This window comes from Phoenix dactylifera, unplaced genomic scaffold (assembly GCF_009389715.1).
Source record: "Phoenix dactylifera cultivar Barhee BC4 unplaced genomic scaffold, palm_55x_up_171113_PBpolish2nd_filt_p 001366F, whole genome shotgun sequence".
Lineage (NCBI taxonomy): Eukaryota > Viridiplantae > Streptophyta > Magnoliopsida > Arecales > Arecaceae > Phoenix > Phoenix dactylifera.
In genome coordinates, this window is record NW_024068690.1 from 1 (window position 1) to 23,702 (window position 23,702).

General features: G+C 40.5%; 1 protein-coding gene across 8 annotated transcripts; it reads left to right on the top strand.

The window, feature by feature from the left end:
• The first annotated feature begins 5,900 nt into the window (after positions 1-5,900).
• Positions 5,901-20,532, top strand: LOC103696475 (serine/threonine-protein kinase GRIK2-like). Of its 8 annotated transcripts, none has more exons than XM_039122118.1 (14): positions 5,901-6,219; positions 6,323-6,753; positions 6,846-6,984; positions 7,123-7,537; positions 8,088-8,162; positions 8,235-8,279; positions 9,547-9,621; positions 10,617-10,704; positions 10,861-10,985; positions 17,076-17,171; positions 19,489-19,555; positions 19,665-19,780; positions 19,863-19,941; positions 20,044-20,532. In XM_039122118.1, exons 4-14 carry the CDS (start codon positions 7,253-7,255, stop codon positions 20,154-20,156), a joined length of 1,164 nt encoding a protein of 387 aa, XP_038978046.1. In that variant the 5' UTR covers positions 5,901-6,219; positions 6,323-6,753; positions 6,846-6,984; positions 7,123-7,252; the 3' UTR covers positions 20,157-20,532. The 8 variants fall into 8 exon arrangements, with proteins under 8 accessions (XP_038978046.1, XP_038978040.1, XP_038978039.1 ...); XM_039122112.1 differs by having other exon boundaries at positions 6,506-6,753; positions 6,846-7,014; XM_039122111.1 differs by having other exon boundaries at positions 6,506-6,753; positions 7,090-7,537.
• Positions 20,533-23,702: the final 3,170 nt, after the last annotated feature.

Consider the following 23,702-nt stretch of genomic DNA (forward strand, 5'->3'; position numbering starts at 1 on the left):
GTGCAAATGGGCCTTGATCACGAACAAAACCTTGGCATCCATCAACAACCAATGATATAAGCTCTCCTCCTCCGAGGAGGACAGATCTGTGAGGATGTCCAACAACTTAATGCATCAATCTCGTCCTTGAAATGGTTCCATTAGGCCAACTTGATGCTGTGCTACCGGTACATTCCACGGCACTAAATCAGGTAGCGGTGCTTTTCAAAGAATAGGGGTGTGTACGTAAAGCTGAGTTTATTACAAGGTTATACGTATATAGGAGTGCTGAAATACATATGCATACAAAGTGCTTATTAATGCTTATCGAGAGAATACTGGCGCAACCATTAATTTAGATGTCCCACTTCCTTGTCTGCCCCAGCATTCCTCTGCCGGACCTTCATTCTTAGTTGGAGTTTTTTTTTTTTCTCCCAAAGTAGAACAGATGGTGGTTTTGCAATCATGCCATTAATTGGAGACAATCAAGGTCATCGTCTACAAGAGCTAATTTTCCTAATGGACAAGTATAGTTGCTCTGTTAAAAGAGGATACGGTAGAAAAGGTAGAAAACAAAAGAACTCTGCAGAAATCTGCAGCCAACTCAAAATCCTCCTTGGTTGACAGTTTCTTAATAGACATCCGAGCTCAGGCAATGCACCCAATCTCCTTGGGGTTGTTTCCTAATAGCAAGAAGATGGTCCAGTCTTCTAATTCTACGGTTGAGAAAATGATGGCAGCGTCATTCTTGAACCAGACAATTGGCCCCCCATGTTGGAAATTCATGTTGTTCCTTATCACTGCCCTATAATCTCATCAATGGTGGGCCTATCCTGTGTTACCTCTAGAAATCAAAACAATTTAATGAATGGAATCCATTCTAGTAGCTTCTGGTGTAGCTCTCTCAATTATTTAGTACACATCTCTAAATTTGCCCACGAAACAATGGAGCACCATATAATTCTCTCGTGCCTTCAGTGGCTTCGACCGCCCGCTTACCCTTCGTTGTCTGTTCTACATTTTTCCTTGCAATTCATACGGATGCCATGGGTAGACTTACATTTTCTGGCTTCGGGACATCTCTTCCTACTCTGACTTGCAAGGGATACTTGTACGGAGTCTTTGTAACACTACTTAGAGGGCCCTCTTTCATGGGTCTATCTTATGGTTACCTTCGACGCCCACCATAGACATGGGGATATTTGATGCTCTTGTCTGCAGGATCCTCCTAGTGGGTGAACTCTTGCCGCTTCTTTTTGGCACGATATTCTTCTCTGGAGGTTTCGCATCCCTCTTGGACTCCACCTAAATGGTGAACCATAGCCGGCTTGTAAACACCCTGCTTTTGGCTCCTACATGCCTTCCCAGGGTATCATTGAGTGAGATGCCCCTAAACTGAGTTTACTAAAATCTCTAAAAGTCTTAATCATGATCCGAAGCATGTGTACTGCACATGGCCTTCATTCTACATGCCCTAGTGCTTGGACACTAGGATCTTAGCATTTAGATCCTCTGGCCCGAGAGTCATATAGAGCATCAAAACACTCCAAGTGCTTTTTTTTTCGATATTGAAATTTCCTACTCCTTTGGTTCCAGCATTAGATATTTGGCATCTGAACACTCCGACACCACTATTTTGGCATCGGAATCAAATTTTGAATTTTGGCATGCTTGCAAACTGTCTTTGATTTCACATGATGGTTGATGGCAATCTGTTCTCGGACGTCAAAAATTGGGCATCTGGAGGTTCAAACATCGGTGCTGTTGACATAAGGACTCTCCAAATCCCAGTTTTTTTGATGCTAGAGCCTCCTTTTTGCCATGGCACATACCCTAGGAGGTCTCTATGAATAGGCCTCCTCTCTTTTCCTCTCAGGAGACAAGAACAGAAAGAAAATAGAAAAATAGAAAAATGGTAAGTCACCTGCATTCCACTTCGATTCTTGAGTGACAGGAGGCTTCAAAAGAGTCACAATTACTACATTATGAGAAGGGGTGGAGCTAGAGGACCTATGCTCTGCGGAGGCAATCAAGGATTTCGTGGAATTCGACATCAGGCTATGTCTTCTCTCTCTCTATCCTTTTACTCTCTCTCTCTCTCTCCCTTTCTTCTTTTAAATTTCTTTTCATATGCATACTTCATTTGTGCCTTCATGCACGCACCTGACATTCAGCCTACCTATTATCTTTTTTTTTAAAAAAAAAAAAAATAGGGGAGGAGAGAGTATCTCAGACTCCATTGTTCCCCCACCATCTCTTTGGGTATGTATTAATGTATAATTGTTTTTATTCTTTTATGTGTATAACGTAAAATTGATAAATATGTAGTGCTTGTACCATACATATATATCACAAGATAAAGTCACACCTAAAAACATTTGTATTAGCTACTTTATAGGTGTGTATCATTTGTATTACTATTCTGTGGGATGCAAGATTGAAAAGTTTTTTTTTTTTGACCGAAGACCTCAAACTTGTGTGTTGAAATAGTAGATGGAACACAAATGTGGAATGCAATACAACTAAATTAGGATACATATTTAGGGTTTCGTCACCTGGAACAATTGATTCAATATTGGAGTGAATAATGGGCACAAAATGCAAAATGATCCTATGGTTGAAAAATCTTGAAAGGTACGTGATTAACAAAAAAAACTAGCCGGCATATCATGATATCGCATAAGGGTTTTCCCCAGTACACGAAACAAACAACGATAAAAGTGAGAGCCAACACCAGCTTTATTCGTGAATCGTGATGCTGGGGTTCTCCGCAATGGCTCAGAAATCGAAGGTGGCGGGGTTCTTTGGGATGCTAAGGTTGATCAAGGTTGGGCACTTTTTTCTTGTAGCAGTATGATCTCGTGTTTGTGGGGTTTTGGACCATGGTTAGAATTCTCCGCTGTGGCTAGGTTCTTTAAGTTGCTCGGGATTGTGGAATCACCTGCCATAGCCAAAGGACTGTGAGTGCAATGGAGGGATGGAGTAATGGAAAAATGAGGAACTTTCAAGTATAGTTAGGGGCAGTATGGTAATCATCAAATATGCTTCGGTTTCATCGTGAAACTTCTGAAACTATATTTAGCCAGGCTAATCCTTATTTTTTAGGAGCCTCTTTTTTTTTTTTGGTAAAACGGCTACTCATTTCATATAACTCTAACGTGAGTACAACCCGCTAAATCGCGGGAAAGTAAAAGATACAAGTAAGGATGAACATCATCATCAGACGTCCAAGTAAAATCTCCGGAATGCCGGGCAGCATGAGAGGCGACCCAGTCTGCAGCCCTGTTCGCCTCTCTGAACACATGTCCTATCTGAACGTCGCCCATCAGCCATACCATCCTACGTACCTCTCTAATGAGGGGATGGCCATCCCCAAACCGATCCGCCCCTCGGAGCCACTCGACAACCACAGATGAATCCCCCTCAAGGCAGACCCGCTCCACACCAAGAACCTGCCACACGTAGGATATACCCTCCCAAGCCGCCCGCAGCTCTGCTCCGACCACAGAGAGTCCAGGCGTACGCCGCCCTCCTACCGCTATCAACCTGCCATGGTGGTCCCTAACCACAAATCCAACCCCTCCAACCACACCATCCACTGACCGACTGCCATCGAAATTTACTTTAAGATAGCCAAGGGGTGGGGGTACCCAAGAAACAAGGGCAAACCGGGGCGCTGAAGCAGCGTGGAGAGTACCCCAGATGTCCCTGGCTATCCCAGAAGAAAATCGCATGGTAGCCGCAAGAACCTCCCTCGCAGATAGCGTCGCTCTATCCACCACCCTCCTCGGGGGCGACCTCCTCCCCTCAAACAGGCCGGCATTCCTATCCAACCAGATATGATAGGACAGGTATGCCACCAGAATCCCTACCTCCACAGATCGGGGACTCAGCGTGGAGGCTCTCAACATCTGAATCATATCCTGTGCAGAGACTATCGAGTCGGATAGTAGGACCGGTGATCTCCTCCATATCTCTCTGGCTCTGGGGCACTGCAGGAGGACATGCTCGATCGTCTCCTCACTATCTGCACACTCCTCACAGCACTGAGAGACCGCCATGCCACGCCGGGCTAACAAGCTCCTCGTAGGAAGGCAGCCCCAGGCCACCTTCCAGATGAATAAAGCCACTCGCGGATGAATCCGCAACCTCCATATCCAGCCACCCTCAATCTGACGAGCTGGCTCCCTACCAATCAATGCACGGAGATCTCTGACCCGTACCCGCGTCCGTCCACTAGCCTGTCGCCCCCCCCCCCACCAGTGGGAATCGGAATAGACAGAACCGACTCCGCCAATCGCTCTCCAAAGACCTCCCGGACCATCTCCTCCCTCCATCGAGCCCCCTCTAGTGTCAGCAGCTCACTAACCCTGCAGCCAGCTAATCTCGTCACATCAACCGTGGTCGGCATACGGCAGATCGGTATCTCGGTCACCCAACTGTCCTCCAGCACATCAATAGACCGTCCATCGCCTATGATCCATCTAATCTCTGGAAGCACCACCCCAGCTCCAGTGCAAATCTCCCTCCAAATCAGAGAATGGTGACGGCCAGCTCGCACCCCAGGAACCAAGGCACCATATTTGGCCCTCATCAGTGAAGACCACATACCCTCGGGCTCAAGCAAAAATCTAACTGCATGTCTAGCAACTAGTGCCTCCCGCGTGGCCACCAAAGACTGCACCCCCAATCCTCCATATCTAGCCGGCTGGCACACAACATCCCAAGCCACCAAGTGGACTCCCCCTCTGCCACTGCACCTCCCCCAAATAAAGTCCCTAAACAGCTGCTCAAGGGATCTCAGGACTGTAACTGGAATGATAGTATTGGAAAGTAGATAGATAGGGACCGAGGTAAGAACTGAGCGAACCAAAGTGATCCTACCCATCATCGAAAGTGTACGCATCTGCCACCCCTCGAGTCTCCGTCTGATACTGAGCTCCAGAGCTGCACAATCCCTCCGCCGCAACCGCTGACCGGAGAGTGGGACCCCTAGATATGTCATCATGCCCTCCTGCTCTCCCACCCCCAGGATCTCCACTATCGAACGCCTCACAGCTACTTTGGTCTTTGGGCTGAAAATAATAGATGACTTGGACTGATTGACCCGCTGTCCTGATGCTGCACAGTAGTCCCGAATAATCCCACAGATGATTCGAGCCGACTGCACCGACGACCTGGCCAAGAGCAGACAGTCATCGGCAAACAACAAGTGGGAAATCGGAGGAGCCCTCACCACCGGTCTATAAACCTCCAGCTCCTGAGAGGCCACTGCTCGTCGTAGAGCTCTAGACAATGCATCTGAGCACATAATGAATAATAGGGGAGAAAGGGGGCACATTCTCTGGCTATCTCAAGATAAACTTTGACGGTAATTTATCCTCTGGTGGAGACATTCTTGAGAGTGACTCAGTCGTGGTAATCGAGAGGATACTAAAGGAGGGGCGGAGGGAGACAAAACATCCACTGCTAGACAACATCCGTTGGCTAGTAAAAGAATGCGGTATCTTTCAGATCGTGCATGTATACCACGAAGCGAACATGACAGCTGACTGGATCGCCTCCTCTGCTTTTCAATATTCTGGAAAGATCCTCTAGACTTATCATGTATGTGTTCCTCCATCGCTGAGCCGTCTATTTTCTTTTGATTTTATTAGCTGTACTCATGCAAAATTTGGGTAAACAACCGGTGTATAAAAAAAATTATATTAAGGGTGCTTGTTCAAAGGTTTTTTTTTTTTTGGGTACAAAAGTGTATCTATCGGTGTATAGAGTACCGCCTGACTTGTATGCAGGGAAAAAAAAATTCAGGAGAACAGAAATATGTACGGAAATGCAATGCTGAACAATGTATCGTATTTCTATAAAATTTTGATTTTTTAAAGAATGTGCCTGAAAAAGCTCTGAATGCGGTTTGGGCTTGGCCTGTGATTGAAACAAGCAGCTTTTCCTAGCCAGCTATCGTTACACTTGCTGCCTAGGCGGTGGGTTCACAGACGGGTCGGAAAGTACTCCCACGCACCTCCCGTCCGTCCGTGTCTTTTCTGCCAGCGAGCAAGAACTTTCGTCTCGGCTCGGAGGCCTTTACTAGGGTTTCTTCTTCCAACCGCCTTCTACGCCCCCTCGCCCCTTGCCCTTGCGTCTGACAAGAAGGAAGAGGCGGGATCGGTGAATAGGTGGATCATTGATCCTCGATTCTTCTCTTCTCCGTCTTCTTAGCTTTCCCGATATGGGGGTATGGTATGGACACGCTTATGCCCCTTCTTAACTTTCCCCTCTTCTTTCTTCTTCGTCCTCTTCGTCTTCTTCTTCTTCTCTCTCCTCTCCTCTTCTCTGTTTGTAGATTTATCGTTTGTTAGTAGCCCGCAAGCGAGGGATTTTTGTCCTCTACCAGGAGGCATTAACGACGACGGGAGGACCAGTTGGGAGGTTCTCGTTCCCTCGCTAGGCTCGCGGCTGTTAGATCTGTTGTTTTTTCTGTCATCGATCACCGATCATCGAGAAATTTCATTCCACGCTGCTGCAGAGCGAGAAAGAGGTCAAGACGCCAGAGAGGGTGGAGATACGGATTCACTGGGGCTGCTTCTGCGAAGAGGAGGAGAGCGAGGTCGAGTGCGGGTGGGCTTGCGGGTCCGCTGGGTCACGGGGGCGGCCTGAGATGGCGGTGGGTCGCCAAGGCGTCGATCTCACAGTTTGCTTCGGCCCTCCTTGTGAGTGGCACCCGCTCTTAGTTGGCTTGTAGCACCCAACCCCTTCCTGGGCTCTTTCTTACAGGTAATCCTCCAACCATCTGGTATTCCCAATCCTTTCGTCGTTTCGGTTCTTTATTCAAGAGGGGTTGATCTTCCGGTTCTTTTATCATTTAGGATATGACCTAAAGCAAGGGCTACGGAAGATCTCTTTGAAACCCTAAGGCTTGTTATTTACCTGTTCATTTCTGGGCCGCGGGAAAAAGAACAAAAGCATGGGATTTTTGTCTTAGGAAAGAAATATAATATCGAAACAGTATCTTCTCATCCTCAGAGTTCAATTCCCGTTTGTTCCTACTTGCCAATCAAGAGATTGGATTTTGTTTTTCTTCACTTATTCTAATCATCTGTTTTCTGTTAGGATCCAAGAGTTTCTCTGATTTTCTGATGGCAGGACTTCGGAAACTGCAAAATTTCAGCTCCAGTCATTCAAACACGCACCGGGCCTCCTGCCATTATATTTGTTCTCTGATTTTGGAGGTACTGCATATGCTGGGATACCTGTTGCATCGAACCTGACAGAAATGGACTGCTGTGGCTGTGGTTGCTTCGGATTTTTGAGGAAGCTCCATCAATGTCTAATTTCATTCCGAGGCTCTGGCACCCGGTTGTCCCTGGAGCTCCTGCTGCCAGATAACATGGAAGGTGCGGATGGCACCTTTTATAATGGAGACAATACAAATGCAAGTGACAGTGGTTCGTACCGGTCAGTTAAGTGTTCTGAAGAAATCCTCTTGTCAAGAGCACGAAATGGCTTGATATGCAGGGAAGTCCCAGTAAAGGAAACTAGGAAGGTTACACTCTCTGAGGTAGAATAAGATTTTGATTATATTTCTCTTCTATGTTATAAGGTGTATTTTAATTGCACAATAACTCTTTGAACCTTTCTCTCATGATGTGCTAGTTTGAAGTCAATGCCTCATGAGGCTGTGAATTACATTGTGATTGTATTAAATGATAATTTGGTGTTATCTGCACATTCTTCGCATCCAGTCCCTTTCACTGCATGCATAGTAGGTGAAAGCTCCTGCTTACGGTTCACCATGGTCTGTAATTTTATAAGCCTTGCAGGCAAAATTATTTGTTTGTATTGTGCTTTTGATTGGATCATCTCTCTTTGCAATGTGATTCTAACGACTTCTGCATTTCTAGGTTAACTACTTTAGCTCATATAACTATAACATCCAATGTAAAGAATCAAGGATATGGGACATGTTCTATTATTCTTTGCAACTGACACACAAATACACACGCTCGCACATTTAAATCTAATGAAATTTTTAGGGAACAAACATTGTTCAGTTTTATTAGTTACATTCCATGTCTAGTGATGATGCTAATTTTTTTATTGTGCTGCAGGATGAATATGGAAACAAAATGGTTAATGAATATGTTCGAGAGTGCAAGATTGGTTCTGGTAGTTATGGGAAAGTGGTAAGATTGGCACTATTTATGCTAGTTAGTTTAACTTTTCAAAATAAATAAATTCTTGTTGCAAACTAACAGGTGCTTTACCGAAGCATTAAAGATGGGAAACAATATGCAATCAAGGTACTCAACTTGTTTCTCATTATTCCTTTTCTCCTTTTGTTGATAACAATAAATGGTATCTTTGTAGCCAATAGTGATGATGTTACAGCCATTACTACTCAATTTGGTATTGACTGTATTTCTTCAATGCCAAGTCTGGTATTTGCACTTAGGCATTGGAGTACTTTATGTATATGCAGGTGAGCATTCGGTTCAGGCCTCTAAGCAGATAAAATTCGGATCACGTTGGATCCTTCTGAGTCTGATCCATGAACCGAAACACCTGATTCAATTTATCATCTACAAAACATCAAAAACTAATCCCATCCTAATTTGTTTAGAATTGATTTTTTACCCAATTCCAAAGTCCAATTTAGTTGTGACTTGTGAGTTAGAAATTGCCTTAGTACTAGAGGAGGTTTGAAGGTAGTGGCAATGAAAGGTGGTTTAAGGGGTTACCAGCAGGGATAGATGGGAAAAGGGAAGGGGTGAATGGGGTTAGAAAGGGATGGAGAGGGCAAAGGAAGAGAAGCGTGTTTGTGTGAATTATGTGCTATATGGTTCCGAGAGGAAGGTGCCTGGATGTTCAGGCCAAAATATTAATTATTAAATTTAATATTATAAGAAACATACAAAAATATAGAAGTACAGTTATCATGCAAAAATGAAAAATAATATGAGTCAATGTGAAGTACAAACTTGGCAACATTCAATACTAATTCATAGGTCGATCTCATCCTCCATATTTAATGTTGATCCAAAATATTAAGGGGTCCGTGCAGCTGACTAAGTGGCCAAGGTGGTCTTTTTTAAAGCATTGGACGGGGGTGAAATGTGTTACAGATAATGTTGTAGAATTATATAAATAGTTTTATATACTTTATAATGTTGCATATCATATAGGTTTGGGCAGATATTAAACTTGATAGACCCTAACCCAAGTATGGCCTGTTTGGTAATCAGGCAATTGAATTTGAGTCATTGCCATGTTTCCAGGTTGAGAATATTTGCTGTTTATAGATAATGAAGTCATAAATGTATTAAATATGCACTTGGACCTGATTCGTTGTCATGCCTATTTTGGTTGCATGTGCAGCCTTGGTACGTACACTTTGTTTTGTTTCTCAACACTATTTGCTGTAATATTAGCTAATCTAAACTCTTAAGTGGATCATGATATCGAGCTTACAATTTGTAGGGCATATTGTCTTCAGCAACCTTTGTAATTATCTCTACTGTTTAGGATTTACTCTGTAAATCCAATTTTAATTATGCTTTATACTTGTAGGTTTTCCACAAGTCACATTTGTTAAAGATGAGAGTGGCGCCATCAGAAACAGCCATGACTGATGTTCTTAGGGAGGTGAGTATGTCATTTTGTGCATATATTTATATTCATGGCTATGAATTATACTTTTTAGGGATTTTCTCTTGTTTTGTCTGGGTACTTATTTATGTCTCAGGTAGATATAGGTTAATCAATCTTCCTGCTTTATTAAGACTATCCGAAAGTCTAGAGGAACCTTGGGCAGTTGCTCCATGATTGTACAAGTGGAAGTTGCATAACCAAAATGGCGTTCTACTTGAATTTGGGCTTCTAGGTTTCATGAAAACCCACTCTTGCCTAAAGTTGCCTCAGCCAAGAATGGGGCACCATTCTGAAGGGTTATAATTGATGTTATACTAGAGTTGTATGTAGACCACTCTAAATTCAAGGTTCTTTGGGACTTCAAGAGCTGCCTTCTCATACTTTTTCTTTTTTCCCCATATAAATGAGATGCGGCAAGAGTTAAGAATGAAATTCTTTTTTCCACTCCCTTAGGAGAGAAATAAGATGATGGCCCAATAGAAAATATTAGAGTGGAGATGATGGAAAGGATTACAAAGTGAAGAATAAGAAAGTAGATGAGGAAGAAAAGAAGGAAGATGGAAAATAAAGTAAAGAAATCTGGTCAACCATGTAATTTGATTCTCATCTTTCCCTTCCCTCCAATAGATGATTTTTCATGAACCTATGACCCATGAACTGCATAGGATTAAACTTCTATGACTAATAGAATACACATGATTACACACACAATGCATTATAGATCATGGACTACTCTTTGTGACTCTTTTTTGAATCCTTGTGTTTAATTAAAAAAATGGCGGTGACTGTTCAACATCATAATTACAATAATGCAGAAGCATTCCTTGCTCAGACTTGTGAGTCAATTTATTGTATTTTTCTCTTATCATATGTAGTCTTTAGTTTTTTTTCCTTTTTAATGCATGTAGGAGGTTTCTAAATTTTTGTAATTTACAAGCAACAAAGCATTGCAGTTATCAATGTCCAACAGTATAACTTCCTGTTTGCAGGTATCCATCATGAAAATGCTGGATCATCCCAATATAGTTAATCTCATGGAGGTGATTGACGACCCAAACACAGATCACTTCTACATGGGTATCTATTAACACTTCCTCTAGTATAGTTTTTTGTCATATTGTTGTGAGGACCTTTTTCTGCTTATTTTACCTTTCACTTTACTTTAACAGTGTTCTTTGTTGGAAACTATGAATTAAATGTATGCAGTTTTACATTCTTCCCTCTCTTTTGCAGTTCTAGAATATGTGGAAGGGAAGTGGGTATGTGAGGGTTCTGGTCCAGCTAGTGGTTTAGGAGAAAGTACTTCTAGAAGATACTTGCGGGACATAGTTGCAGGTCTTATGTATCTCCATGCTCATGTAAGATGAAAAATTGTTCTTTGGACATTCACAATCTTTTGCTTGTTGGTCTAAATCAGGGATGAACTTTATGGTATTGGTTCTGATCATGCTGTGACATTTGACATACATGTTCATGGACAACCATGATATCTTGATGAATATTATCAATGTGCAGTATATGCAATACTTGTATGTTAATTTATATTGAATCTTAATTTATATTGAACCAAAGTCATGTTTAAAAGAAATTTTCTAACATATTTTGTGCTAGTTCTTTGGCATGCTGCCAAATAGCTTATTCTTAGTATCTTATTTTTTTATTTTTTAATTTTATTCTTGAATAAGGGTCAGTCACAACATCAGATCTTCTTATTGGTCATTGCTTATAGTCAAGACATGTTCGAATGATTAAAATTCTTATAAATTTTGGAAACTAATGGTATTTAGAATTTATAGATATAATTTTCATGATTTCTAGAGGGTGGGCTTTGGTGAAGTAGTATGGTTGCTCCATTGTGAACTGAGTATCATAGGTTTAAAACACGGAAACAACTTTTTTTGCATGTAGGGGTAAAGATACATATATCTGACACTCCGTAGACCCTACAGTTTTGGGAACCCCGTGCACCGGGATGCTTTTTTTTATTTTCTATGATTTCTCACATGTTCTTTCATTAAGTAGTTGATGATCTAGATTGTAGTATTCGTTCAGTCATGGAGTTAATCTTCTAGCATGAAAATCTGACTTCTAAATTTGCATATTTGAATTAAACCCTTGGAGATTTTGTTTTATAGTAAGTTGGTCCAAATTCGTAGTCAATAACCTCAACCAGCTTTGTCCTATTGGCATGAGGTTGGATTTATAAATCTATGTGATCCAACAAAGTTTGATAAAAAGTTTACTGTACCGGTCAGTACCGTATCTGTATGCTATACAGTATCGTACCTGTATGCTATATAGTACCATACCTGTATGCTGTACCGCACCGACTTTGGTACGACAAACTTTATCGTATCGTGCTGCGTACCAATATTGTAATATGTTGGAATCGATATGGGATCCAGTACCAAGATGGCGAACCTTATTGATAACATTGTGAGTTCTGATTTGATTTTGATCTTTTTGTTAATGCAGCTGAAGGTACGTGCTTTGAGATTCAGAAGGGTGATTGGTGGGTTCTTTATTGGTCATATAGAAATTTGTGCAAGGAGTCACTTTGAGGCTTTTGTAGACTAAATGTGGAAAAAAGTTATAATGAGGGAAATGATACTGACTTTTTGTATGGTGTAGTCCACCTGGACTAGTCTAGTATGGTCTGAACCAACCACCTAGCCCAAATGTGGGCGGCATGTGGTGGACCGGCCTAATATGGTATGAACCAACCACCTAGCTCAATTATGGGCCAGCATGTGCTTTGCACGTGCTGGCGGTGGCAGCAAACTCCCATGGGAGTCTTCTTCTATGAGACTCCAACTTGGAGATGGAGTCCTAGGGATGTTGGATTTGGGCGGAACCTTAGCACTCATCCATCAAAGGAGCCCTTCTCCCCTTCTAGCACCCTAACTGCTGAAGATCGCCGCCCCTTTCTCTTCCTCCCAAGCATTGTCCGCCACCTTCACTATGCCGACGACAAATCCTCGCTAGAGATGAGGTGTGAAGGCCTAAATCCCTCTCTATGTTCTTCCCTTAACCCTCCTCTTGTTTGTTGAGTGATTACTGGCCAAATTCCGTTAAGCAAGGGTCATTGTACTAGGCATGACAACAGGTTGGGTATGGATCAGGTTGGCTAATATCCGTACCCGCCCCGCAATTAAAATCCTTGTACCCATACCTACCCGTACCCATCTTGGATTGGGTAAAATAGATAGGGTAGTTGTAGTCAACTAGACAAGACGGATCCGGTCGGGCCAAATAATTATAGCTTATATCTATAATTTTTGAGATTACAATCGCTATATAAATGGGAGAAGCTTATGACTTATTCTCTTATGACCCAATTTTTGGTTTAGATAGAAAGAGTCCTAGTGTACATCAATAACTACAATATATTCTAATAAGAAATAGTTCATATATAAGGCAAACTAATTGAGGGCTTAGAAACCAAAAAAAATAGTAGATTTTTATGGAATATATATGTTTTCTAAGTTTCAACAATAATATATTTCTAAGTAAAAGGGGGATGGACGATCAAGGCGAACGGAGTTGTGACATCTATCATCCGTCAAGTGAAGAGGAGGGGTGGATTAAGGTTATATTATATCAAGTCGGGTTCGGGATGGGGCATACCATTACCCGTACCCAACCCGAACCTGTTTCTAGTATTATATCTAAAACCCATTCCGCCCCCGAGTTTAAACGGCTCGGGTAAAACCCATCCCATTTAGGTCGGGTCAGGTACCTGATGGATCGGCTAAAATTGCCATCCCTACACCATATCGTATTGAACTGTCTGATTCAAGGCATTCTAAGCCGTACTGGGGGCGGACCGGCGTGGATCTATCCCTCAGTTCATGAAACCAGCAAGTGAAGGGGAGAAGGTGAAGGAAAGAGAGGAAAAGGAGAGGGAGAGAGGAAAAGGGAGGGGGAGGGAGCTGCTGAGAGAGGGAGAGGGGGCTCAGAAGCCCTCCTCTTCTCCGCTTGTTCGTAAGGACCGCTGGGTGGAGCCCCTGTTTCGAACAAAATAAGATCTTCACCCCAAATTTTTTAATTTTTTTTTTGTTCTTTAAGTGTCATTTTTTTATTTTTTCCCTGTTCCTTAAGTGAAGTCGGCACACTCTATGCCAATTTCACTTAAAGAACATAAAAAATTAAAAACTTTGAGGCCGTGCCCCTATCTTGTTCACAAGGGTTTTACTCAGCAACCCTTGTGGACAAGTGGAGGAGAGGAGGGCTTTCGAGCCCCCTCTCTCTGTCTTCTGGCATCTCTCTCTCCCCTTCCCTTTCCCTCTCTCCCCCTCCCTCCCTATCTCTTTTGGCCGAGCCCTAATGAAACAAGGGCTCAACCTAACTGCCTCTGCGGACAAGTGAAGGAGAGGAGGGCTTTCAAACTCCCTCTCTCTCCCTCTCCCGGCATCTCCCTCTCCCTCCCACTTTTCCTCTCTCTCTGCTCCCCCTCCCCCTCCCTTTTTGGTTTTCCTTTGTCGATACATGCCAAAGCCAACACGACAAGGTATCATACTGTACCATACAGTCGGTCTAATAGATCGCCGAAAATCAAGTTGGGAATTGCTTTCCTATTTTCTGTCATGTTTCCCTTTGTTTCTCTCCCTTGTTTCGCATCCTCCGCCGCAATTCGAAGCCAAGATCATCGTTGGAGCTCTAACTGAGTTCGTGGCAACTTTTCGTGACTGCACAAGAGGTCTCAGTTGCCGGCAAGCGAGCAGGCGAGCATGTTGGCTTTTGCTTTCTTTCATTCCACACTAGCCACACTATCATAGCCATTGCCGAAGGCTGAGCCTTTGGTAGGTGCTTTTTGTCAATGACACTAGCTTTCCCCCACCATAGATCGAGTAGAAGGCTTCCCTTTTTCACCACGATTCAAGCTTCCAAAGGCCCTTCCTTTATTTCTTATTTTCTCTCTCCTCTCTTTCTCTCTCTTTTGTTCCTCGCTCTCTCTCTACAAGACTCAGTGGACCCTTAGCAGGAGGATCCTAGGTGCTTTCTTTGTGGACCCTAGGTTGATCTATTATTTTTACCCTAATTGGACACTCATTTCTTAATCTGATGAATTGGATCATTAGTTTGGACTGATTCGAGCCATTTAGCACCGCCACCAGGCCGATCTCGTTCTTCTTCCTATGCAAATCTCCTTGTATGGTCAGGTTTGATTTTGTGTAGTCATTTGGACAAGAAGCCAGCAAAGAAATTTTACAGTCTAGTTCTTGAATCAAGGTAAGCCTCTAATTTCTTATTTATTGATGTCGTCTTGAATTAAGTAGGATAGGAAAATTAGGGTTAAGAGTAATTTGGATATTAGAGCTGAAATTAGGAATTTAGCAATTATTTATTTTTTTTCTTGTGCTAAAGGTTGATGTGAATGAGTTAGACTTAACATTGATTTAACACTATACTTGAGTTTGTTGCTGATAGAGCTAAGTAACCTAACACTTCATAGTCCTTTTTGTTCACAATTTGTTAGAAGAAATGATCTTAGAAAAATTATAATTAGTTTATTAAATTTGTTTTATGATCTTTGCTTTCTATTTGATAAAATAGGTCAAGCATGTTATTATTTCTATCCTAATTGTGTTATTTTTAGAGATGAAATAAGAATATAGTATGTATTTTGATATTCTTGCAAATAATTTATTTATTTTAACACATGACCTATCTTGAATAATGGATTTGGAAATTTTAACGGGGTAATTTATGAAGTTGCTTATATATGTATATGTATCTATATGTATATATGTATGTATATATTCATATATATATATATGTATGTATATATATGTATGTATATATATATATATGTATTTATGTATGTATATATATATATATTTATTTATGTATGTATGTATGTATGTATGTATATATTTATGTATTTATATATGTATTTATACATGTATATATATGTGTATGTATACTTGTATGTACTATTCATTTGGCATGCTTAGACCCTACATTGAAGTGTTATGTTACTTATTGAATTGGTTTAGCTCATTATCCTTTATTTTCAATTTCTAGATTCTGAATCATGAGTCGCACGAGGCTTGGGGGAGTGCACCCTAGATTTGCTTTGGAGTTTCTAGTAGATCTAGCTATCTTTGATTATTCGTGTTGTTTGGACTTCTTATTAGTTTAGTTTAGTTTTGGGCACTGAAAGTGCATCCTAGTTTCTTCGGTGTTTAGCATGTTGAATTTTTTTTTTTTTTGAAAATCATGGCTGAACCTGATCGGGTTGCCTACGTACCCCTTCATAAGGAGGATCAAGCCATACGTAGTTCTTTTTAAGTTTTAAAAAATGCAGCGGAAAATCGAATCAAATAATTTAATTCATGTATGCTTACAAGATCAAATCTAGAAATCAGCACCTTAAGAACACATAGGATTATGCCGTAATCGTTTCAACAATTATGCTAAAACTTTCATGCATGATTAACTATCAGATCTGAAACTTAAAAACTCTATTCCAATTAATCTCCGAATATCCATCGAATGGATTCTGGAGATACCTCCGTGAGGAGCCCCAAAAGAGGGTAAAACCTCGGGGAATCAGATCTAAATCTTGACACCATAATAAATGATTAATGCTAGATTAATACCTTTTATGATGGATGAAAGTTGTGGATCTGATCCTTGACTTCGCAGCCACGCACATGAATGGCCTCTACGAGAAGTACACGCGAAGTTCCTGAAGAGATCCAATCCTGCGGAAGTGTGGTTTAAATGCTAATAATATGTTGGAGCCTTATGACTCTTGTTACTTTGAAATATTTGTTTGATGAGAATGATTGATTGGATTTTCATTATATTAATTAGAGGATTGAGGAAATCTTGCTACTGTCGTGAAATTGTTATGATTTGATTTAGTCGGTTAATCAAGTAGCTTTGCATGCTTATATGGTCCACCTTGCAAGTATGCGGCATGTATTACACTTTTGGTTAGGGGCATGACACTTTTAAGGTTGAATTGTAAGTCAGAGAGCCAAATTGAAACACAATCCTCAAATCATTTATAAAGTCAAATAGAAAAGTAATTTTTTTTTTTTTAAAGTCACTCTAATAGGTCAAAGCTCTTTATCTAATTGAAATTCTCTTTTGAAAGCGCATGTAAGAGTTTGAGGCTATAGATAGACTAGTGGAGACATCTGATTTTTGATGTCTGGGAAGAACTTGGGAGTGTAACTTGCACTCTAGTTCTGTTTTCAATTTTGATTCGAACTGTATTGGAAGGTTCCTGATGAAGAAGTCTATACTTGAATATTTTCTTATGATATTTATTAGCAATAACTTGCGAATTTATTTTTTTGTGAAACTTATTCATCTTAGTGAATAGCTAATAATGCTTTTGAAAGAAGTAATTTGACTCCTCCTTGATGCATTTACTGTTTAATTCTGTTTTTGTGTTTATTAATATTGTCATATCTTTGTCGTCTAACATGCAGAATATTGTCCATGGGGATATTAAACCTGATAACCTCTTGGTGACAAGCAATGGCAAAGTGAAAATAGGAGATTTCAGTGTTAGCCAGGTTTTTGAGGTAATATTGGTGTGTCATTATTTAGTACCGAATATTAATGCGATACAATAGAATGAAGTGGCGGTAGCCAAAAAAAGGAAAAAGAGGGGAAAAGAAGAAAAAAGAAAAACATAATGGGATGGAAGATAAAATGTTTCTATCTCTTCCATATGTTGTTTGATATTTCATGTGCACTTTTAGTAATTGTTCTTTCATAAGTGGTGGACAGCGTGTAAGAGAATATGGTAGCTGTCTAATTTGGGGCGAGCCTGATGTTTTGCTTAAACAAGCTTTATCACCAAAAATCACAACATATTATCACCAGAAGATGCATATTATCCTGCATTTGTTATATGATTTCTTGGCCTCTCTCTTTTTTGTGCCTTTTTTTTGTTTTGGAGTGGGTACTCCCTGCTATACTACCTTGTTATATCATGCTTTGTATGTCCTGCAAAAGAATAATGCTGTCCCATTTACGCACTTAAATTTGCTCAAACGCTTATTCCATATTGAAATGCTGGCTGCTATACTGTGAGGAAGCTGTCTAGATGCGCAGATGGTTTCCCTGAATGTGGTCCTTTGCCTAGGCACTAGCCACCTAAAAGCAATACATGCGATTGGGCATCCAGATATCAGTCAGGGTTCTGATGTCCAAACAGCTTTGTAATATTGTTTTATGTAAGTACTGTTTCTAATTTTCTATAGTAAAATATGTAATTATATTGAAATCCATCATAGCTGCAGTGTTGGTTCATTTTGTCATATGTCAGTTCCATTTCCAGAGCCTCCATGCTCTGGAACTAGGGGCCCATCACCCGAGTCTCATGTTAATCCCTATTTATGAAATCTGACGACCTTTTTCCTATCTCACATAGCTGTCTATTGCAATTTTGTGTCCCCAACAATGCATCTTTTTTTCTTTTGGAGTCTATCAACCATGCATCTCGTTGTTGCTTCACTTTTTTTAGGTAGATCTATAGCCAATCAATTCTAAGACTGCAAGTTCTTCAACCCTTCCATCTCTCTCCATCCCCACCCCCCCAATCTGCCCCTCTGTTATTTATGATGTATCTTAGCTGCTTTTTACATCATTGTAGGGGATAAACAATGAATAACATTATATGATTACTTTCTTTTGAAATACATGGGAATGAAACCATAAGTTTTGAAATTATATCTCAGACTAAAAAAGCTACACTTCCTCCATTTAATTTTAAATAATTCTCCTCTCCTCCTAGGAATTATGGGGGTGTGAATCTGAATGGGGATAGGAGCTCTGCAACAACATTGGGATGAGAGAGAGTGTGTACAAACTGAATTGCTTTGTTCTAGCTCTTCTTTAAGCTTCTGCAATCACATTCTTCTGTTGATCGTCCTAGCGAATTTAGATAGGACTCATCCTATTCTTGCAAGGGATGGATGTTCTCTGGTTTTGTTTGTACTTTCCTTCTAAGAGGGGCTTGGCTTGGAAGAAGAAATGAAATACGAACAACCGCGCTGGTCGTAATAGATCGACTTGAATGCTGGAGCAAGAAGACACATTCAAGTTCCATTTTAAGGAAGGATGACGTACCATGATAATACTGAATCCTTGAGCTTGTTGAGGCGAGCCTGTTTCTGTTTTTGATCTTATTTAAGTTCCCATGCTGTACCATACAGAGGATGGTCCAATGAAGTTTAGTACATGGATCATGACACTTTGGCAGTGTAGTTGGGTCATCATATCAATGACTGGGTATGACCAATTTTGTGTGAGAACTTACCTTACAAGGTCCCAATGCAGGTCCAGTTTGGACTGGTCCAAGGCATCAGTATATGGAGAAAAGTTTTAGGTCTTGAGCCTATGCACTTAATCCTTTTAATCATAGTATCAATAAACTTTGTATGAAAATAGATTTAAAAGGATGTTCCAGAATCTTTTCGATTGCTCGTTTATATTGTATTTGCGCCTTTGCGGTGATGTCAATAACTTTGGAGTATGAAAAACTAGCTATTTCTCGCATGGTTTTTCTGTATTCTATTTCTCGGTTGTCAACTTACTTTCTGGTTCGCAAGTCTTATCGTGATTTTGTTTTCACAAATTCGTCTTTGCCAGTATGGCAACCTTTGAGCTCTTATTTGTATTTGCTTCATGGTGCTCCATCATACCCCATTTGGGTGGCCATTTTATGTGATTTTTTGCAATTTGGGTGGAGCACTCTTTTAAAATGTGGTTGCATGTCATATTCTTTTTGGACTTGTGTATTAGGAGCTCAAATCAACTGTTATATTGCTAGTGCTTTTCCAATCAGCTGATCTTAGTTGAGCTGGAGGACTTAAATTCATTTTTAAATTGCAGGATGATAATGATGTGCTCCGGAGATCTCCAGGCACTCCCGTTTTCACTGCACCAGAATGCTGCTTAGGTAAGATATTTTGTAGTTTTGCCATTGAAACACAATAGCATTCTAATGACCATGTTACTCACTGGTGACTAAATGATAGCATGCTGCCTGCCATATGCCTTCTATACAGGTTTAACCTACCATGGTAAAGCTGCTGACACATGGGCTGTGGGTGTTACTTTATATTGTATGGTTTTGGGTCAGTATCCATTTCTTGGGGATACGCTGCAGGACACTTATGACAAGGTGTGTACTTGTGGAAACTTTTCTCTTATGCTGATTATCTAACAATCATTTAGCCTTAATGTAACTGTCTCTTGTCCTCTAGATTGTTAATAACCCATTATTCATGCCTGATGGCATCAATCCGGAATTGAAGAACTTGTTGGAAGGGCTTCTTTGTAAAGGTTAGCGAATGTTACAACACAAATTTTCTGTTTCTAGATGTGTATGCTCTAGATAGTCCCGCAATTGATTCTTCTATACATTCTTGTTTTCTTGCTTTACAGATCCCAAACGTCGGATCACCTTGCATGCTGTAGCAGAGCATCCTTGGGTCATTGGAGAAGAGGGGCCAATCCCTGAATACTTGTGCCGATGCAGGCAAAAATCTTCTGCATGAAAGAACTTCCACAAAGCAGTGAGGAACGTTAATTTGTATTTATTTTGGAAATGGCTCTCCACGGCGGTGGAGAAGCTAGTGGATTCACCTAGGTGAATTAAAACATTACAAGATACGTAAATGAGAGCTTTTAGAGGTAGACAGAGCTAGAGTGATTTGGGAGGGATATTAGTGTGACACCTGTATGAATATCATGGTTTTCTTTTTTTTTTCTTAACTTCTTTTTGTATTATATCTTAATTTACTGGCTGAGTGAGAGGAGAGCTATTTAAAAATTGCATGTTTCTTAGCTTCAATTGGTAGACAAAGTGTGAGGTTGCGAAAGAAAAGGAGAGTTTATTAAATTGAAATGATCGTGTAATGAAGTCATGCATCACCTGAAACTTATCATGGAATTTCAATGCAGTATGATCTTGCTTTGTTATATTAGGTGGCATTTTGTAGGAGCATAAGAAAAGGGAAACAAAGCTGTGCCTCCTACCAGGTGTCTATGCTAGATTTTTGGGACACTTAATTTTTTTAAAAAATAAGTTAAAAATTGGAGTAAACTCTAATTTTTCTGAAATGACAAAACTCTTTTATAATGTATTTTATAGGGTGATATTGTTATTTTTGAATATAATATTAATATTAAAAGTAGAAACTATTTATACTCTTCCTTTTTATGAAAGAGTAGCATTCTACTTATCTTTATTGCCCTCTCGAAAAAAAAAAAACTTCTGCTAACATAGTGTGTAGAAAACTTCACATAGCGGCCAATAAGTCATCTTAATGGATGTTTCGAAAGTTGTAGTTAAAGGTGGTAGCAAATTGATTGAAGAATGTGGTGGTAGCCAAAAATGCCTTTATGCTATGGATACGCTTTATACTCAGCTGCATGTGCGGAAGAAATCATGTTTTGTACTGGAAGGCAACGCAAAAAAGGGGTGCTACTAAAGCTTGATTTTGGGAAGGTCTGTGACTTTCTAGTTTGGGTTTTCCTGATTGAGGTTCTTCGAGCAAGGACTTTCAGTGACCGTTTCTACTAACAAATGCATAGCTGAGGCATAGTTGGAGTTCCATTTTGCATTAGCAGCTGACGATCTGCGTATATTGTTGGGGTTGAAGGAACCAAGGCTTATCAAGGTCTTGGCCTAGGATTACTGCAGGGGGGTATATGTATCTGCAGTATGCGAATGATGCGCAACTTGTTTTCCTCTTCAAAGGACAATTAAATTAGATGTTCGAAGATAATTTTGTATTGCTTTGAAGGTCCTTTTGTGCTAAAAGTCAACAATGGAGAAACTGTGTTTTGGGGTCCCTATGTGATAACGATAGATTACTTAAGTAGATTGCAACATTATTAAACTGTCAAGGGCGCAATTTATCTCTACAGCATTTGGGGCTACCGCCTCGCGATTGATAGTTGAGGAGACTGCTAGTTGGAAAAGCCAACCCTTGACTTATTGTGGCCAACAAAGTACAGTAAATTCTTTCCTTTTTCCCTGGATGCTAGTATGGGTCTGTAAGAGACAATGCAATCAGACTTATTTTTTTCTTCTTTGAGGAGGACTTGATGTCAATCACGGGCCATTTCATCTTGCTAATTGGGGTTAGATATGCAAGAACATGGGGGAGGGGCTGAAGGGGATTAGTGCCCCCCATATTTGCTTCCATGGTGCGAGTAAGAAAGTACCAAAGTATCTTAGAACAGTAAACAATCCTTTAGAGTCTTCAGGCAACTTCTCAATTTTTATATGCCGGATCTCTAACATGACTCCTCCAAAGTGCAAAATCTTAAAAAAAATTTCTCATATGTGGCTCTCTTGGTGAGATATACCAGTTGTTTCTCAAGCACAAAATCTTCTTACATGAGACCTCTCCACTACCCCAACCCAAAGAAGAAAAAGAAAAAAGAACTATAAAGAGAGTGATACCGCTTGGATCAATTTGCAATCCAATGGAAGTGGGAGAAAAGATAAGATAAATTTCTTGTGCAAGGAGGAAGATAACTTTCATTCAAATACTTAGATGCCTTCTCATTACAATTCATGACTATTTATAGGCAAGTCATGGGTAACATGAAAAGACAAAAGAAAATGAAAGATCAAAAGTCACCTTAATATGGGTAACTCACACAATAAAAGACATCAAAACCAACTAAATTCTCTTAGGGAATTTAAAAGGTCAAAAGACACCTGCCTCTTGAAATACCTATAACTTTCCAACCATAACTCGGATTTTAATGTTCTTAGGCTTGTTGGAAAGAAGAGAAAGAGACCTGAAACCTTTATGTTAATAACTTTTCTAAATTCGGCCATTTAATACTCTGAAAATGGCATGCAAGTTGTCTGATGTTCATGCACCTGCATCATACTCCCCCGGTTGAAGCTCAACTCGTCTTCGAGTTGTCCAATGCCTCTTCTTTATCATGATATGGAATTAGATCAGAAATATTGAAGATAGCAGAAACTCCATAGTCATCAGGAAGTTCAATTTGATAGGCATTTTCTCCAATACGCTTAAGAACTCGAAATGGTCCATCAGCACGATCTTGTAATTTGCTATATCTTCCATGGGGGAATCGTTCTTTACGAAGATGAATCCATACAAGGTCGCCTTCTTTAAATGATGCCGAGCGTCGATACTTATCAGCTCTCTCCTTAAACTTTTGATTGCTCTTCTCAATCTTGGATCGAACTTGCTCATGCATCTTTTTGATTTCATTAGCTCTTGCTTCTGCATCACCGCTAAATCGAACAACATGAGGAAGGGGAGCTAGATCAAGGGGGCCATTAGGATTGCACCCATAGACGATCTCAAAAGGACTAGCACCGGTAGTAGAACTACTTGAGCGGTTGTATGCAAACTCCGCTTGAGGAAGAATTAAGTCCCATTGCTTCTTGTTATTGCCCAAATAACTTCGAATAAGATTGCCAAGGCTTCGATTCACCACTTCCGTTTGACCATCGGTTTGTGGATGATGGGAAGAACTGAACTGAAGTTTGGTGCCCAATTTCGCCCATAAAGTCCGCCAAAAGTGTCCTACAAATTTTGAATCTCGGTCCGAAGTGAAAGTCTTTGGAATGCCATGAAGTTTGACAATCTCTCGAAAATAAAGATCAGCAATTTTAGATGCATCATAGGTCTTCTCGCAAGGTACAAAATGTGCCATTTTAGAGAATCGATCAACAATCACCATGATCGAATCCTTTCCACGTTGAGTGCGAGGAAGACCAAGAACGAAATCAATACTTACATCCTCCCATGGAGCTTGAGGTATAGGAAGAGGAGTATAAAGGCCGGTGTTTTGAGCTCGGCTTTTGGCAATATGGCATGTTCGACATAAGTTGACATGTCTCTCTACATCCTTTCTCATCTTCGGCCAAAAGAAATTTTTTTTGACAAGGATTAAAGTCTTGTCTCGGCCAAAGTGTCCTCCAAGTCCTCCATTATGGGCTTCTTTGATGATTGCTTGGCGAAGAGAGCAATTAGGAATACATAATTGGTTACCTTTAAATAAGTAACCTTCTTGAATTGAATAATCTTCATGAGGAGCATCACTGC